Source organism: Peromyscus maniculatus, chromosome 6 (genome assembly GCF_049852395.1).
Source record: "Peromyscus maniculatus bairdii isolate BWxNUB_F1_BW_parent chromosome 6, HU_Pman_BW_mat_3.1, whole genome shotgun sequence".
NCBI lineage: Eukaryota > Metazoa > Chordata > Mammalia > Rodentia > Cricetidae > Peromyscus > Peromyscus maniculatus.
Window position 1 is genome coordinate 102,140,320 of NC_134857.1, and position 20,383 is coordinate 102,160,702.

The window sequence follows — 20,383 nt, forward strand, 5'->3', positions numbered from 1 at the left end:
ATTCATTTTGCTACTTAAAACCAGAAGACTCCAAATTCAAACAAGATAATTTCCAACTGATTAAAGGAAATCGGTAACTTAGAAAATCCAAAAGAATGGATAGAACGCAGGCCCACACGCCCCAGTAGAGTTCACAGCACTCCTAGGTAGGTTAGAAAACCATTTAACCTGGGTTTTTAACCTACTAGCAAAAACCAGTTATCAGTGGCTCTTTCTCAACAACTTAAGAACTCTTTCTTGAAGTGACGGGAGCTGGACAGGGGGCACGCACAGCCGTGAAACGCACACTATGATCAGGCACTTCACTATTAGCTGCCTTACACTGCTTCCTTTGTCCACAACAACTCCGTACACTGTGTGTTTTAACTTCCATTCTGCGATTTTAGGAAACTGAGATTAAGGAAATATGAAAAATAGGCTTGCTTGAATTATGCTGTAATTAGTAAAACAATATCTGATATTAAGCCTCTCAAATTTTCTCAAAGATGAAGCCCAGTTTACTGATTTTCTTTTTTAGTGATTAAAAAAAAAAAAGGAAGACATGTCATAAGCAGTATGGAGACCTTGCAAAAGCTAAGTTGAAAATTGTCCAAACTGAGACATAGCTCCTTTTCTTCTTCCAAACTGTAAGCAATTTGACAGCATCCCTCACTCCATCCCCCATCCTAAGCTAACCAACTCCATAAAGACCTTAAGGGAATCTCTCCCATCCCTGAGGTCCCTAGGCCTGCCAGTTGTTGTTTTTATCCTTAGATGCTCAGGGATGTAATAATAAACGAGAACTGAACAAGGTGAAATTTCCAATTTACCTACAGCCATTACCTAAGGTTCAAAACACTTTCTTTTTTTTTTTTGGTTTTTCGAGACAGGGTTTCTCTGCGTAGCTTTGCGCCTTTCCTGGAACTCACTTGGTAGCCCAGGCTGGCCTCGAACTCACAGAGATCTGCCTGGCTCTGCCTCCCGAGTGCTGGGATTAAAGGCATGCGCCACCACCGCCCGGCCTCAAAACACTTTCAAAGGACTGTTAGTTAACACCAAGCTTACTAATGGGGCAAAAAAAGCTGAGAATGAAATGAATAATGAAATGAAAATGAAACAAAACCCCGACCTCTCTCTCCCCTGTGTCACAAGATGATTGATGTCACTGCTGTGTCTTCGGTCTCCTCTCCCACCTGTTTTGCCTTCAACTTCAGAGAGCCATGCCTTCAGGAGAAAAAAAAAAGTACGGTAAATCTGAAACTTCTAAGGCACCCTAAATTTAAATGTACTTTGAGACTTGATGATTCTTAGAGAAATTTTATTCTAATGCAGACATCAAATAACAAAATCAGTAGGCTGTTAATTTGATAATTATATACCATAATGATATTTTCAGTTCCAAAATTCTAAAATTAAACATAAATATTGGTATATAAGTCTGGCAAAATCTAATCTATCACAATAAAGCTTATAAAACATTTTAAAATATACTTTTATCTCAAACTGCTGAGTTAACAAATGTACCTCATTCTTGTGGATTTCCATCCGTAAGCGGTCAATGTTATTCATGGTCTCTGCTAATTTAGGCTGCAAACTTCCTGGATCCCCCATTTGTGGATTTTTCTCATATACATCCTTCATTTTGTTGAGTGCTTCTCTGAGAAACAAAAGGAAACCACAAAATTAAAACATCCATTTAGAGTTTCACTGGAGACTAAAGTTTATCTCAACCTTAAAAAGTCACATTTCTAAGTTTAGACAAATGTATCCTAATAAAGACAATTCACATAAGGCTGACTATATATTATATACAGTTATGTATATGAATATGTATACAGTCAGTAATTTAAGGAAGACTTGTAAAACATGGGTGTGCTTGAGTGTTTACATTTAAAAGACTTCTAATACAAAACACATTTCTCAGGTCTTATATAACTTATACATACATGGGCTTAATAAACAGCTATTAGAATATTCCACACTGTTCTTACATTCATCAAAATCAAATTCACTAGTTTGCTTTATTTTGAAACAGGGTCTCACTAGGTGGCCCAGGCTGGCCTTAAACTCTTGCTCTTCCCATGTGCTAGGATTGATTATCGATGTGCGACACCACACCTGGCCCTGCATCAAACTAATTATATTTGCACGGAGCCACACTATTCCACCAGCACTCCTTATCTCGTTCCCGGAGCATCACTGTCCTCCCACTCTCCTGGGCTGGAAATAGCAGTAGCTTCTCTAACTGTGCCCTTCGGCTGGGCCGTCCCTCCCCGCCTGCCCCCTCTTCTCCAGTCACATCACCCTAGATGATGGCCAATCAGTGCTGCAGGCCACAGCACCTGACACTGCTGACTAACGCTCCTTAAGACTCTTTCCCTTCTTGACCTAAGGGTCCTAGTTTGCATTTCTCCCCTTCGCCTCTGCTTCCTTAACAATCATTCACTGGCTGCTTCTCCTTTTGTTCAATTTTTAAATGTCGGTTACATAAGATGACAAGAAGTTTCTTCTCATCTCATCCTACACTCCTCTGTAGAATGTTTTTGTCTTCAGAGGATTCTCTAGTTTTTCTTAAGTTCTAGATGTATATTTCCAAACTTAACTGGACACTTTCCATGTGGATTTTCCATAAAACATAAGCAAAACTATTACTTCCAACTCAAAATTTATTTTTCTTGTTTTGTTTTTCAATTAATTTTACAGCTCTCTTAGTATCTACGGGTTAGTTCCCTAACGAGTCTCCTTGCCTCCTCTCCTGGTCGCTGATCTACTCATTACGTACGTTCATTGGCGTACAGCTGCCAATGTCTTAGCACCCTCCCCCCCATCACCAACAGAATGCTACAAGACAGTAGTTCAGACTTTTCCTGACCCATCCGATCCTTTCCCCTTCGTCCTATTACTACAGTGTACAGAATTTCAAACCAAGTTCCACTTCCCACTTACATAGTAAGGTCAACCTCAGATAGCTACTCTGAAGGATTTAACGACATGCTCCATGTGAGTGTATATAATCCTAACAACTGTACTGAACTCAATTTATAATTTAAAAAATATATAAAATATAAGAGATGGTTAGTGCTCACAAAACTACTCTTGACAATGAATTATATGCTTTGGGTTTCTGTTTTGTTTTTACAAATTTATGGAAGGAACTTTAATAGCAACTAACAAAAATCTGCAATTTAAAAAAAATCTGACATTTGGTTTTTGCCTAAATAATATATAAACCACAATTTTTTCTAGTGTAGGTAGTGTATTTTTCCCCTTTAAAAAAAAAAAAAAGCGGGGGGGGGGGGAGATATTTCAGGGGCTGGAGAGATGACTCAGAAGTTAAGATCACTAACTGCTCTTCCCGAGGACCCAAGCTCTATTCCCAGCATCCACAAGGAGGTTCACAAGCACTGTAGCTCCAGTTCCAGAGGTCTTCTGGCCCCCACAGGCACTAGGCATGCAAGTGGTGCATAGATATATACGCAGATAAGACACTCATACATACGGAATAAAAATAAATACATCTTTTTGAAAAAGTCTTAAAAAGAGTTTCATTTGGGATATATGATTTGGGGGGAGGGGTGAGAGGGATTAAACTCAGGTCCTCACGCATGCTAGGCAAGTGCTCTTCCCACTGAACTATACCCGCAGCCCAGAATGAATGATTTTGAAATAGTCTATGTATCAAGTATACACATCATCACATCAGACCCTGGAAGGAAGAGCAAGGAGGACTTAAGGGAACACTACTTTTGGTCCGACTCTTTCTGCAGCCCTCGGTTAAGCTCATCGATGCGCTGCTGTAATTTCTTACGCCTCTGCTCTGGTGGCAAATGACTGAAATCTTCTAGTGCTGGGCCCTGAAAAGAGAGTCTAAGTCATTATTACAGACATTTTTAGGTATTTTATTTTTTAACTTTACCTTTTTATAAAATATGAATACTAACTTCAATTTTTAATTAGCCTCAATCTTTAGAAAATGTATATAGGTATATCAGTAAAAATAAAAGCTTAAATTTCAATGCTTACAAAAACATGAAAACAGGCAGAAAGAAAAACAGAAACCTCACCAAATACAGGTGAGTAATAAGTCTATCACACTATTTCAAGTCTTGGCAGAGTTAAACACATGAATCTTCTTACAGCAACAACAGAATGGGAACACGTAACATTTTTTGTTTATATTATTTTATTACTGTGCATGTACTCTTACATAGAACCTTATGGAATAAAATCCACTGTCGTGACATTCTGAATACCATGAATATGCAAAATAAAAATATAAAATTCATAACTGAGCAAGATAAGCAACTTACCGCATAAAGACAACCGATTTAAGAAGTATATTTCAATATTGCAGATAGTTTTTGAATGATTACATTTGTTAGACCATTCTTTGGAAACAAAATAAAATCTGATCATTAAAAAATTTAAAGGTACAGTCTACAGACTGGAAATTATATTCATAACATGGAATACATTTCCAATCTTCTTTTTGTAAAACTGAATGACACACCTCAGCTGTTTCTAAAAGATGTAATTCCACTTCCCTCTCTCTCTATTTGGTTGAGACAGCAGACTCTTAACTATAGCCTATAACTTGAACTCGGATGCTCCTGCCTCAGTCTCTCAAGTGCTACCACTACAAACATGTGACGCCATCCTTTAGGATGGTTTCTTGCTTAGAAAGGTTTCAACGCTTCTGAATGTAGGTAAATGAAGTACTAGTATCTGGGTATAGATTGTCTATTAATGATGATTTTTCCTGAAGACTATGCCTCACTGTGTTGCCCAGCCCTGAACTCCCAGGCCTACTGTCTTAGCCTCCTGCTGTTTGGGTTGCAAGAGTGTGTCACCATACTTGGTTCCATTTTTCTCTTAAATGTTATTTTAGTCATTGTTCCTTCAGTTACATTATTAGTGACTATAACAAAACCACTATTAACTACTGAATCCATTTAATATAACCTGTATTAGCATATTACATTCCAAAAAATTAACACCTATTTTTCATCTCAAAATGGTTAAATATGACTATTATTCAATTATTTTAAAGTGCTGCTGAGACATGCTTACAAAATAAAATGTATTCTTGCTCTTTGGGCTACTAATACCTTTAACATATGCTTAACAGCTTGATTTCACTATGTACAAGGGCACTTTATTTACCTTTATTTATTTTATTTTATTATTTTATGTGTATGTATGTTTGCCTGCATCAATGTCGGTACATACACCTCATTCCTGCCGAGGCCAGAAGAGGGCATGGGATCCTCTGGAACTGGAGTTCCAGACAGTTGTGAGCCGCCATATGAGTGTTAGGACTAGAACCTGGGTCCTCTGTAAGGACTGAGCCACCTCTCCATGCCTGCATTATTTACTTTTAAATGAGGAAACTCACAGAAAAAGCCATGAGCAAATGTTAGTTAATTAAAACAAGAACCTCTTTGAATCTTTCCTCAGTGGCCTACACACTATGGGCATTCAACAAGGATGATGACTAAAAGTGAGATCCCTGTCTTAGGTGGCATTTGTTTTATATCAGGTACAGATATATACTAGCAATGTCAATCAGTTAAATATAAACTAAATAACAGAATATAAAAATTTCCTACATAAAGATCCTTTAAGTTTACTAGTTAATGATCAATATAGTTTGCTGATTCATTCTAATTTGGGGTCCAGGGATTACACTATCATGTAACAGTACAAAGAAAACCTTCCAATTTATATTTCGAAAAATGTTTCTAAAAAGCTTGAAAATTGCTTAAGGAATTAATGAAATATATTTCAGTGTAATGGGTTTTTTGGGGGTAAAACTGGCCATTATCCATCTCCAAATATCAGTCTATCCCTCCTAATGCAACTCTGTTATCAAATATCTTAACAGCAGGTATCAGGGCACTTGCACTTCTAACATCCCATCAACATTTATAACCCATCCTTACAGAAGCGCACGAAGCAAGCCCATTCTATTTATCAAGAACTTCAAAACAACATGCGAGGAGGCATTTAACAACCTCTCTTACTACCAAGGAACTTACAAAAGTCTCAACTACAAATGTCTAAAACGGTAACCTGCTTTCTAAATCTGCGTGCGTCGTTTTCTATACAAGCGCCCAATAATTTGGGGGTTAGTTCTTCATAATGTAAATTCATCAATTTGTGTGAATAAACGTATATCGGAACACCTCAAACATTGAGGGATGGGGACACACACACACACACTCACACACTCACACACAAAACAGATTACCTGTGCTTCTGACAAAGCACTGAGTCCATAATGAAACTAACAAACATTTTTTCTTTATTAGACAAACCTAATAATTCTTATGATAAAGTAAACATTAAATTTGTATGATCTTTTAAAAAAGCCAATTTAAAAAGAAAAAAAAATTTTTTAAATTTTACATCTGTATAACATGAACTTTTGCTCACCATGTAAATTTTAAAATTTTATCAAAAAATTTTAAATTCTCTTTAACACGACATGGACTCCATCCAATAACATTTAAGAAGTTGATGGATTGATAACAATTAACCGCATATTGTCAAATCTATGACACCCAAAAGGTATTGGCATATGCTGGACTACGAATTATAAAAAGAAAAAAAACACACAAGTTGAAAATGCGGGAAGTACTTTAACACTTGTTGTGAATTAAACAAAACCATGCTTTGAGATTATTTAATGTTGGCACAGTATAGAGATCAGCACACGGGGCTTACCATCTTCACCGACCACTGAATAGTTCAATGGAAAACAGAAAGAAATGGTAAATTATTTACATGAAATCATAATACAGAAGATGCAATAACCTACATTTTTACAATATTAAAATAAATTATGTACACTTTACAATCCAAACAATTCTGCCAAAAAAAAAAGAAAAAAGAAAAAAAGAAAAAAAAAGCTTTAAGCACACTTGGGAAAGCAAGTCATTTGCACAAAAAAGAAAAAGGAAGGAAAGCACACACTGATAATGGGCAGATATTTTCTAATTTCACTAAACTCAAACGTGAATCGCCCTGCAGTATCACATATTCTCTTTTGAAGAAAATTTTATGAAGGCATTTATTCAGATCATTCATTTTCAGAAACACTGATATTTGAAATGTGTTGAATCAAAAAGATCTAATGTTAGCCATTTCAAAGGAATCTATGAAAAGTTTAAAAACCAGAATGTCCTTCCCAATGCACAAAAGAAAGCATCATTTCCTTTAGTTTCATACTTCAAACACTATTTTGGGTTTAAATGTATCAAATTTTGGTAAAGGTAACATTCTTTTTTTTTTTTTTTTTGGTTTTTTTTTTTTTTCGAGACAGGGTTTCTCTGTGTAGCTTTGCGCCTTTCCTGGAGCTCACTTGGTAGCCCAGGCTGGCCTCGAACTCACAGAGATCCGCCTGGCTCTGCCTCCCGAGTGCTGGGATTAAAGGCATGCGCCGCCGCCACCCGGCAAAGGTAACATTCTTAAGGTGTTATTTTTTAGAATAAAAATAACAAATGATTTACCCTGTACGAAATTCTCTCTACATACTTAGTAGACACAAAGATATAGGTTAGGTTTTGCTTTGAAAATAAATTTTCTATTTTTAAGGTTTCATTCTGAAATCCATGTGCCTGAAAAACAGCACTAAATCCGTAACTTCAGTTTTAGCAAACTGAATAAAGATTATTCTTTCAGAAGATATGAACAGAGTCTGAAGAGATCAACTACAGGTGCTCTTATAGAATCAAAATATCATAAACCACTTTGACAACAGGATTTTGCAAATGGCACAAAATGTATCACACATGAGTACACACACAAGCGCGCACGCACACACACAGTGGCCTAGAATATGTATCTTACAAGTCTTCACACTTATCACATTAGCAAGTCTTAGAATGTTGTCTTCATTTCGGGGCCTGGAGATACATGTCAGTGGCAGGCTATCTGCCTCACATGTGCAAGGCCATGGGTTCAAACCCCAGGACCCCTCATAAAAAAATGCATTTTCTCTGTTTTCTAAATCATAATGTTCTTTTCAGGAAAGGTAAAATAGATGTCAGATAAAATTTCACATAAAAATTTAAAGAAATTTAATAAATATCTAGTAAAAATATCTACCCCTTATCTCTGATGAGTTGGCCATGTGTATTAATGATTATGACGAAAAGATGACATTTGTTATCCATTGTCTTTCTAAACTAAGCTTAACATTCTTTAGACTGTCAGTAGTTTAAAGAAGAAAAATACCAATTTATTTTACTATCACAAAATTCAGTGAGAAAAATAGAAAGGTTTAAATTAAGGAAGATATTCAACAGTATTCTTTAAACACTAACAAAATTGTATATGAGAAAGAATAAACTAGTCAAATGAGTTGCCATATCTTTTATACTAATTTTCATTACTCAGTGATATAATTACTTTCCTAATGCATATTTTAATCGTTTAGAGAAAACAAAATAATTATACCTGAAATATCAAATGTTTCTGTTTTAGATTGTGTAGTTTTACTAACAAGCAGAAAATAAATTTATAGTTCACTGAAAATTAAGTTCTCTGTAAATATAGTACAAATATAATCTGTTTAAAAGTAGTACATGTTCAACACAAAAATACCAGAGCTTCATATAGAAATGGTTTACAAATTAGAAAATTTCATATAATCACTGCATCTTAAGGCACTATAGAGTACAGGAGAACTAACATTAACTAGGTGAGTTTCATCTTTAAACAGGCCAAAACCCTGGGAACTATATTCTGAATATATACAAGCTTAAAAGACTAACTCTAAGCCTCTTTAAGATTATGAAAACACAAACATGAACTGCTATTATAAGCTAGGTAATTCTATTACTTTAAAAATGGGATGTCTATGAAAAAGAAAGTAGTTAAAAAATGTTAATATGTGTATTAAGCGGTCAAATTTGGGTGTATTTCCCAAAGAGTCACTGAAGCTCAGAGCTTGACGTCACAGAAGGCATTACAGAACCTTACTTTAGGACAGCTCCAGTGGCACCACTGTCAACCCAAAATCATTGCTCTGATATAACGTTTTTCAAATTGTTAATTATGACACTGCATGCATACACCAGTTTTTCTTTAAAAGTGAGTATATATACCTACATTGTAAACTTACTGGACTGAAATCCATGTAAAAATACCAGTTTATTAAGGTTTACTTTCCTCGTGGAATTCTTAAGTGGAAAAAAAATCTGTCTCTAGTATTAATTTTGAAATATTACCTAGTAAACTTCCAAAGACCAATCAAATTGGTCAAATATAAAAATTTCTCAATCCCAAGATAAACACTTTCCACCCTGCTCTAATCCTCTAGTTGGGTTCATCTGTCCTAGTTTCTACCTTGCACACTGCCTTCTTCGTGGTTATTATGGTAACCAAGATGTGGAACAGATTTCAGTTTTCAAAAATTATAAAAACAATTTATGACTTTTAAATTAAAGTAGCATATGAAAATAAAACGAATAATGAGCAAGCTAACAACTTTTAAGTGCTGCAGTTCTAAGATTCTAGCTGCTAATTGTTCAATAAGAATGTCACACATTTAAGATTCTCCTCCAGGCCTTACAGTTCTAACTACTTTAATTTTTTTCCCTTATAATTTAAATTTGCTTCATATATCTATGAGAATCAACTTAGGAATTCTACCTCATAACTATGGCAAAAGAAATCCCAAGTAAAATCTCTCAAGCAAGCATAAACAGCTTTCCAAACTGACAGCCAGGATGCTTGTCATAAACCACAGATTCATCTGTGGGGCCCTTTCTAAAGGCCATCCGTTCCCTCTATACCCACATCCGGTTAGCTGAGGTGAGGGGAATGGAGCTGCAGTGGAAAGGAAGACACACAGGGATAGTCTCTGCATTCCTACCATCAGCAAAGCTTCTCATACTGTCTTAATGGTTAGATAAAAATGTGATCTTGCCCTAAACAAAGAGATTTTGTTCTTCAGATGGCTAAAATGCATTTTAATTTTGGGAAAAGTTACAGAAAGGAAAGAGCACGCTATTACTGTTAATAATCAGATGGTAAATACGGTATCACATCTATGTCTTTCAAATGCCCAAAAATCTTATAAATTAACTTAAATTATCGCTATGTAATTAAGAGCGCTACTTAAAAAAAAAAATCAAACATAAAAACAAAAAATTAGGGGCTAGGAGGGCATTTTAGTGATAGAGTAAGTGCTTCATATACATGAAGACCTAGGCTCAATCTTTAGAACCAAGAAAAAAAATTGGCCTTACTAATATAATGGAATATCACTATTCATTAGTAGTGTAACAGTCATTGCTAAAAGACAGCTTAATAATGTATCTGAATTTACTAGTCTATACATTTCCATTTGTAGAGGACTCTTAGGAACAGCAGATGTCTAAGGCTAGTCAATTAAAAAAGAGAATAAAGGAAAAACCCTAGTAAAATGGTTTTGTTGTTGTTCAAGAAAACAAATTCCACATGAACATTACTAATACTACTTAAATATTTTATAGGCTTTATAATTTAATAGATACCTTCTAATATATTATTTAACGTATAACACTTTATATTTAATATACTTATTATCTTTTTAAAAAAATTTCTTTTTTGCTTTTGGAGATATCATTTCTCTGTACAGACAAGACTGGTTTTCAATTCCATATGCAACCGAGATTAGCCTCAAATTCTATCCTCCCACCTCAGCCTTCTAGGTGCTGGAATTACAAAGGTGTGTTCCACTACCACGTCGACTTTTTAGTTTTTTATCAAGGTATTAAAATTATATTTTAAGTGTCTAAAGTAAGTAGGGCAATTAAAATCAAGTTTGACATTTTACTGTCAACAAAACAAGACTATAAAATTGGTAGGTGAATTAGTCAGTATTAGTGACAAGTCATTACAAAAGCAAGTCCAGTGACAAATTACTGAAAGTCTTAAAAATGTAAATACATTACAAGACAATGGTGGACATATGATTTCACATAAACAAAAAAAGCTAAAATATGATTGTACCCAGCACCCTCTTTATAATACCATGTTTTATGGTTGAACATTTCAAATGTTATAAAGAGGAGTTGTTTTTTACTTGAGGGCAGCTATACTTAATTCTGTGGTGACTTTAAACTCTGTATTTATAGGAGAGAGCCTTATAATGAGGGTGGAGAGTATTGAAAAAGCCACACTACACACACAATTAGGCCATCATGCATTTCAACCCATTATTAAACTTACCCCTCTTTTGAGGCTTCTGAAAGAAGGAATTCTGGGCTTCCCTGTTTTTATTTCATTCATACAATAATGCACGGGCTCAATGGAGAATGTGAGAAACTGGGACCCATTAGGAGTACTGGATGTGAATAAACTAGTAGGGGTTAAGGGTGGGGACTGTGGCTAATATGGAAATAAAGAAAGGAATCAATAAGCCAAACGTGAATAGTTTTCCTAAATGAAAATTCTATTTCTGGCAACATATTTTTCACAAAATACACTTCAAATAAAGTTTTCTATGAAAATAGAGTAAACATAGCTTTGCCAAAACTATCTATTAAAAGTCAGTTACTTTTAAACAATATGATTTCATTTTTTTTAACAAGCTGGATTAAAAATATAGAGTATACAAATTATGTTAGAGAGAACAATATAACCTAGATTTAAAAAATTTCTGGATTCTAGCATATTAGCACCATAATGGATTCCTATAAGGGTTATATTTAACTTGTAGTTGTCAAGAGATAAAGGCAGCCGCTATAGTTAAAGTTATCACAGAAAATTCTTCCAAAACTGTATCTAATTTCCATAAATAGGCAAGCAGCTCCCCATCACGTCCCTAGCTCTCCTCTCGGCTGTCTCTGTAGGCATTTGTACCTCTCTAAGCGCTCTAGCTACTCTGCTGAGACCAAAGCAGGTCTCACTGTTCACCTTCATGACTAGACATTACTATTAAAAGCATAGGTAAAGCCCACATTATCTACAAATGTGATAAAGATACTTAAGATAGGTAATTTGAGTTTTCTATACCTTCACATGCCAAGATCAACACAATGAATTCAATTAAGTGTACTCTAGGAGTACAGCATACCAGGCTGAAGGACTGCATCTCCCCTTACTGGTATGGCACAATCACTAAGTTGACACAAAGATGAAATACTCATCTACTCCATTTGCTCATGTGTTAAGCTATGTTTAGCTTCCTAAAATTAACAGCACATCAAAATCTGGGGTTTGACAAGAAGTCGAGACTAAGATTCTCTTAGTAACTAGAGGTTCTTAAAGCTGAAGTTAACCAAGAACATTGAGCCCTTCTCATTAAAATTGCACATGGATAATAAAAAGTTATAGTAGTGTGAACTATAACATCTAACTTGACATTTATTATTGGTGAGTTTAATCATTCATTGCAACTAAAAATTTCCGTAGTAATAGTAAGTAGTAATAGTAAAACATTGCCTTAGAATTCTGACAAACGATATGCAAAGAAATTTCAAAAACATGTAATTTAACTAGATATTAAACTTAGTTAATACTTCCACATTATTAATTGCTCAACATTAAGGTACTGTTTTCTAAATAGTGAAAGATGAATTGAATCATTTAAGCTGAATGAAATTATTCTTCTATTAGTGGTAATTATTATCCACCCAACTTAACTACAGACTAAGTAAGTCTGATCAGCACATGGGGACTCTGGGTTTTTACCTTTGGCTTCTTCCCAAAGAGCCACAGTTTGCCCTTGGCCTTCCCTACTGTGGACTTGGCATCCATCTTGCCACCCTCCTGTTTGGATGCACTGATGGTCCCATCAGAAATGGTTCTGTAAATATGCTGACTGTAATCTTCAAATGGAAAGTCTCCTGGAGGTTCAAAGCCAGATTTGAAGGAGTCTACTACCATTTGAGAATCCTATAAATAAGAAACACATTTTTAAAGCATTTTATTTGATCACCGTACATTAACTTTCAAACCTTTTTTTTTTTTCAAATGGCGGCTTAAAGTAATAGATCTACAGTAATCACCAAAGGTTTAAAGAATATAACTTCTCCCTACTGCATTCAATATGTTAATCCCAATTGAAAAAGTAACACACACACTTTGGAACTATCAATGAAAGAAACTAAAAAGCTTTTCCCCTTTTAAATTTAGGGATTCAATTAGTTAAAGGTAGGCTCTTCGCTAATACTGACTGAATGATGTTCTGTGAAGACTAGAGTACAGGGCACATACCCTGACACTCCTCCAAGACTAGTTCTTTTTTCTCACTAGCCCCTTGGAACGTCAGTGTCTGCCTGCCCATGCTTCTTAGTGACTCACTCAGCATTTACTCAGAAATAACCAGATCTACACTATGCTACACTTTGGCTAAGCTGTGATGTTTCTAGATCTAGGTCCTCAAGAACAGGACTGTGTTGTGTCCTTAGGTCCTCAAGAACAGGACTGTGTTGTATCCTTGACTCCTGATGCCCTCTTCCTCCTCCTCATGGTCACTATTCCACACACCTTTGTTTCTTGCTCAGCACAAGCAGTAACACCTGCATTGAAGGCAACTCTGACAGTTCTGGATTGATCTAACCACATCCTTCTCTAAACTTTCATTAGAATAACACTATAAGTTAAACACAGTTAAAAGGTTATACTCTTGGATTAGACTAAAAAATTAACTGTGAAGAAGAGGGCTGCAAAGTTTCTTTTAAAGAATCAGAATTTTAGAGTTCAACTCATTGTAGCAATCTAACTTACATAAGGCTCTCTCACACAGAATATAATTAAGAACTAAGTATTCCTTAGGTTACTTCATTCTTAATAAAGACCGGGAAACCGTTTCATTAACTTCAACTGCAGAACTACACCCCATTTATTAATTCAGAGAAAATTATATAGTACTTACTCTTCTTTCATCAACTGATTTTGCTGCAAGAATCATCCCTTCCAAACACTTTGAGATGATAGGAATAACTTTGCGTTCTGAGTCTGCAAATCCTCTGTAACATTCACTGAGTTTAATTGTCCTTCGTTCATCCATTTCTTGTAGTTGCTAATAATCCAGAATTCAAACAAGGAAGGAAACTGAATGTTCTAGTCTGAAGGAGAACAATTAATGACCTCCCCAGACAGATTTCTTCCCTATTACTTTTATATAAACTTGATAATTCTTGCAATCTGAGGCCTGTTAAATAATAAAAGGAGACTAAAACAAAGTTTTTACTACTGACAGTCATGAGCATCTCCAACACTCCTCAGCCGGCACCAGGTCTCTGCGCCACAGCTCTCCCGCCCTTCCTCTTCAGTCGGGGTCCTTTCACGCTTTCAGGAAATGTCCCACTTGAAAACCAAATTCTAGCACTATTTATTTTTTTACCACAATTAGCCATAAGACCCAAGTTGGAGAAGTACTCATTAGCTGGTTCACAGTACTAGCTGGATGAAGTATTCATAATTGATGGCACACAAACAGGTACCCAGACCTTACCACAGTTGGCAACTCAGAGTCGGGGACATGAGAGGAAAGCAGTAAGTCACATGACCAAGGTAGCACAAACTCACTATGGGAAGTAGGCCGAGGCAGGCGAGCAAATTCATAAAGTTAATCATCTTGGCACATTTGCCCTCAGCCAGCACTGGTTTTTCTCCTCACCTTCTCAAATTCTACTTCACATTGGTTTTTGTTGTTTCTTTCTAAGGTCTGGGGTTTATTCTGAAACCTATGTTTTGTTGTTGTTGTTTTGTTTTTATAAAAAAAAGATTACAAAATGGCAAAACTGCTCTAAGCAAGCTCTAAAGAGGCCTCCAAAAACAAAGGGTACTTTACTTCTAAGTTACAGTTGCTGCAGAATGTGAAGACTTGGTCAGTTAATACAATCACAGAGAGGATTCACAGGTTTGCTGCTCTGGATTCCATGATCAGAACTGCTACCCAACTCTAGTCCAACTCCAGTTTGTATGCTTGCCTTACAAATGAAAGACAGTCTCACTGGGTGACACTCTTTCTCCAGAATCTGCCCTCATCCAGCACTGTTTCCCTAACTCCCTTTCTTCTAATTTATCTTCTTTCTGGAGAAAGCAGCACCTCAGCCCTCATGAAAAACGTCTAGATTCATTATTTGCTGCAGCTATCATTAAGTGATGGCGTATGGAGCTAACAAGCAAGCCCAAGGCCTTACAATACAACTAGATCCTAGCAGATGGCAAGGCAGACAGACAGAAAAGGCAGGCCAATAAAAACATGTTAGAAGACTTACCGCTGCCATGTACATTAATGTCACTGATTCTAGGGTGGTGTCAAAAAAAGGTTAAATCCTAATTCTAGGTGAACAGATTACAATATCCAGTCTCAGTTACTTCCCTTTATACAGTCAAAATACTTATTCCTACTGTGCTATAACTTATATCAAAAAGTGTCACTGGCTTAGTGAGTTTTAAATACAACATTAATAATATACAGAAAAGTCTGTGGCTTAAAAATAAGGACATCTGGGGCTGGAGAGATGGCTCAGAGGTTAAGAGCACTGACTGCTCTTCCAGAAGTCCTGCCTGAATTCAATTCCCAACACCCACATGGTGGCTCACAACCATCTGTAACGAGATCTGGTGCCCTCTTTTGTGTACATCATAAATAAATAGAGCTTTAAAAAAAAAATAAGGACATCTACTTTATTACCAATCTTAGCAACTAGTGAATTTAGAAATATTTTTAATTTCTAAGACTTAATACTTGAGTTTTTGGACTAGAGCTGAATCATAGTAGTAAAATGCTTTCTTGGATCATGTAATATCCTAGGTTTTATTTCCAAACGGGAAAAGAAAAGAAAAGCAGTGGTGCATTCCTTTAATCCCAGTCCTGGACAGGAAGGGGCAGGTCAGCCAGGGAGGATGCACTGTGAAACCTTGTCTCAAAAAAAAAAAAAAAAAAAAAAAAAAAAAAAATCTCTTTGAACTCAACTAGACTGAACTTACCTTGTAAATCTGAGGGATTACCACATAAAAATGTTTGTGCTGTTCGCCATTAAAATTCTGCAGCTGTGCAGCATATTCATTCTTATTCTCATCAGCCATATGTGTACGAAGGTTCAACTGCTGTTTGGCCTACAGGCAAAATTGGTCTAAATGATTACTAAGAACAAATTAATTGATTTTCCTGAAAATTATACCAAAGCTAGATTTTGTCAGTAGATAAACCAACAGCTAAAGAAAATGCTCCCAGATCATACATGGTTTTCTTGTAGCAAGAATCCTCATATCCCTATATAACAGTCCTCTTTTTAATAAGCAAAATTCTGTATGTCTCTACTTACAAAATTCACACAGAAAATAATAAATGACATTATGTCTTGAAACAGCACATTTATAAACAGAAGAGAAGAAAAACAAATACCTCCAGGAATATTTTCAACTATTAAAAATAGTGAAATATTTCCTTACCCTATTAGAATATGAAACTAAATAGTAGATATATATAATGATTAAAATGTGTTTTCAATAATATAATATTCAACATGTTTCCATCTCTATAAAACACCACAGGTAATTATTTAAAATAGTTCTGCATTCAATTTCTTGCAGAAAATCAAAGGAATACTATTAACACTAATGAGAATATACATAAAACTGTTAGTTCTAACACACTGAGCATGAGCTAAAAAAATTGCCCTAGCTGGTCTAGAACAATAAGAAAAAAGGTCAGAACTGGCTCCCACATGCAACACTGCACACCAGTAGTCTCCTGTACACACAAGGCTGAGGAGAGAGGATCACCAGAGTTCCATAGCAACCTGGACACAACACAGCAATAAGAGGAAGAGGAAACGGGGAGGGTGGGATGGTGTAGGTAGAGGTGTGTGTGTGTGTGTGTGTGTGTGCGCGCGTGCAGCCACTTTACATCGTCCACAGGAACAAAACATTTAATATAAGGTGCTGCTTTTATAGGGAAGTTATTCTGTTCCGACATAGAAAGTTGTGGTCTGATCAGTTAATTTGTATGTGGCAATGTGTGCTTTCATACAGTTACTGACTTATGCTTTAAACGTGAATGATTTGTCATAGACCCAAGCTGTCCATCTCACTGATGGGTTTTAAATAAAACATTCCCTGTCTTTAAAAAAAAAAAAAAAAAAAAAACACATTTAATATAATAGGGCTATCTATTACAAAGCACACTGGGAGTACGCTTCACTATTTTGTTTCTTCTCTTTTGCTAAGGTTTGAAATTAAGGGCCTTATCCTGCTAGACGTGTCCTCTAGCATTATCTCCATTCCCAACCCTATCCCTCACTCTTCTGATTCTAGTTTCTACAGATGCAGTTATTTGCCTAACATTAGTCTGTACCTGTATCTTTTTAACTCAAACAAACTGACCAGGGAAGCAAAGTAGCCAAGATCTCAGATAAGCCCACCAAACCCTATTTAATCTACGGCTTATTAGAAGATTGCTGTAAGTAAGTACTATGTAAACTAAATTCTATGAACCAAAGTATTTCTACAGGGAAAAAAATGAAACAAAACTAAACCTGAAGTTCCAACTTGGAACCCTAAGTACACATTTATTTACACATCCCCTTTTTTCTATCCACCACAAACCACAGTGGGACAAAGATTCCAAATATCCTAGCCCTAAGTCCTCGTGACCCATTGGGAAACTCCCCCCCCCCCCAACTGTGAGTCCCATGAGCTATGGTGGAAGTTACAGCAGGGTGTACAAAGGAATATGGGTACAAGTTAAAACAGTTAAGTTTTCTAATAATAAAGGGACTTCACATAATGAACATTAAACCAGGAACACCAAAATTGGGAAAAAGTTAGACCAAGTTAACTAGCAGATGCTAAACTAATCTCTGTGGACAAAAGGAAGCTATTAGGTGGAGTCCACAGAACAAGCAGCTTTAAATTCCTGGGACATAAATGTGAATAACCATTACTTGATGATGACTCAAAGCAGTGTTTAGAATGGATGCTAACCTTCAAGAAGTCTCCCACGTACAAAACAGTACCTTTTGCAGAAACGGCATAATGTTGTAGAGGAAATTATACTAGATGATCAAAATTAGGATATGAAAATTTTAATAGGCTCAAAGCTAATAATGGATAAAGATGTCCATACAAATCTAAAATTCAGTGTAAGTTATGAGAGACACATCTGTAGTGGGTAGCCATTCCAGCTTGGATCTGGAAGTTCCAACCCCCATTGAGACTCTGGCAACTGTCATGCCTACGAGGCGGGGTGAGGGGAGGCGCCTGGATGGGCCAGCGCTCTCTCTGTGCGCTCTCTCTGTGCCGGGATGCTGAACGGTGAAAGGTGGACTGTGCAGAGCTCCGGAGAACACCGCTGGACTGCAATACACCTTCCCCAGACCCTGCGACCTACCCATTACTTAATTTGTGAGTTACGCCATTAAATAAATATCCTTTTAACTACGTGGAGTGGCCAAAATAATTTCTCCAATACACATCCTCATATTAACACACAAGTGAGAAGACAAGGATTCCAAATAATCATGACTCTACAGGAGTCAGTTCAAACGACATGGTTGCCTGGATTCACATAGACTCAGGTCAGGTCATATGAACAAGAACTTAGTGCTCAGACAAGGGAGGTAATCAAAATGAGAAGTGATCTGACCAAACCAGGATAATATTTCAGAGAAGGACCTAAGTGGGATATTGAAAACTTAGAGGGAAGCCAAAGGAAAGTAACATGATAAAGGTAATTCAAGCTATTTCCTATGTGGATCAGTTGGAGAAATCTGTTTATCTACAAGTAGAGAATATCTAACAAGCTAAAATACCTACAAAATTTTTAAGAAAAATGCATTTGACTTTTTCTATGTAGCTTAAAAATACGAAACATAGGTATATAGAACCTATATAAGGAAATATTAAAGCTGGGATGGGGGGCATGCAACCAGCTGCGCTCTATCAGATGTCAAAGAAGTTAATAGCCATTACAAGGAAAATCCTACCAACAAATTACACTGCAGAATAGCCAGCTCAGAATCAGAGACAAGACATTCAAGAAGTGAATATGTGCCAACTCAATGCCTGTTTCCGGCAAAGCTGCTGAAGAGGCCTACTCAATCACACCCAGTCTGTATACTTGATGGATATGTCTTAGTCTTTCGATCCAGTTTTGGAGTAGGGAAGAAACAGTCCTAGTAGCCACTGTTTTTTTCTGAGCATTTTGAATGCAGCTAAGATATTATATTACCATCTTTCTCTCTCAGACAATACATACCATTTCAAGTAAGCAATATCTACATGTTTTAGATAGATATAACACTGATATGAAAGGCGTGCCTTGCGTCCATGCATGTCATATTTGCATCTCAATGTAGGATTGTTGACTGTATGCAGTAACACACATCAGCAACAATCTATTTGAGAAGCAGGTTTGGGTCTCTTACCTTCTCAACATCTGCCTTGGTTGCATTAGTGTCATTATCCAGTCTTTCATAACTCTGTTGTGCTTTCTCTGCTTCTTTACATTCTCTTTCAAATTTCTTCTTACTCTGTAAAGAAAATGAAAATAACTTATCTCATTTGATTAGTAACTTAAATGCTACCAGTGTGTGTAAGATGTAAAAATGATCTGAACACTGTAACTAAAATTTGTCCTTTCTAAGTTGGAAAATTAAATGTATTGCTATAACTAATTTACATTGGTTATAGAATTTATGTGTCTTAATTATCAGGTATTAGTTTTTGACAATAAAGAAAAAACAGACATGATTAATACTCAATATATACCTAATTGTCTGTCCAAAAAAAGGGGAGAAATTATAAACAAATCTTCATTGGTTGGTTTTGCTGCTTGCTTCCATTTTTCTCAGTAGGCCCCAACAATATAGTTAAGATGTGGAAATGTTCCTTCAAAATAGTTTTATGTGTTTCTGTCAGATGTCTCAGAAATACTATCAGAACAGACACAAACCTATCTGGTTTTGTGTTGTGTTTTTCCTTTAATAAACAAAAATGGGGTTTTACTATGTAGCCCAAGGTGGCCTGGAATTCACTTGTATAGTCCAACTTGCTCTTGAACATTTAATCCTCCTGCCTCAGCCTTCAAGGTGCTAGGATTATAGGCATGTGCCACCGCACCCAACTTTAATTCAAACTACTATGACTTTTAAAATGCTGTTTACGACTGCTCAGCAGTTTAATACTTGCAGCTCTAGTAGAGGAGGTTGACTGACAGCCATCAGTAACTCCAATTCTAGGGAACTGACACCCGTTTTTTGCCCTCTGATGGCACTAGGCACACACATAGCGTACATAAATACATGTAGGCAAACACTCATACACATAAAAAAAATGAAAAATTTAACAGCTATTTATGACAGAAGCATGAATATATAAATGTGCACACAAGTTTGATTTTCAATATATACTTGTTGTAATTTAACCCGAGTCTTCCCACATTGTTTAAATCTCT

The 20,383-nt window shown here is 36.1% G+C and overlaps 1 protein-coding gene across 2 annotated transcripts in view; it reads right to left on the minus strand.

Moving 5' to 3' along the window:
* Fnbp1l (formin binding protein 1 like) overlaps positions 1-20,383 on the minus strand; it is an 82,308-nt gene that overhangs the window by 6,003 nt on the left and 55,922 nt on the right. For both annotated transcript variants that reach the window (XM_076574902.1, XM_076574901.1), the window contains exons 6-12: positions 19,356-19,460; positions 15,916-16,044; positions 13,850-13,996; positions 12,664-12,867; positions 3,724-3,833; positions 1,504-1,636; positions 1,109-1,203 (exon numbers count right to left, since the gene is read on the minus strand). In XM_076574902.1, coding sequence (XP_076431017.1) covers positions 1,109-1,203; positions 1,504-1,636; positions 3,724-3,833; positions 12,664-12,867; positions 13,850-13,996; positions 15,916-16,044; positions 19,356-19,460 — 923 coding nt within the window. The remainder of the gene's footprint in view (positions 1-1,108; positions 1,204-1,503; positions 1,637-3,723; positions 3,834-12,663; positions 12,868-13,849; positions 13,997-15,915; positions 16,045-19,355; positions 19,461-20,383) is intronic.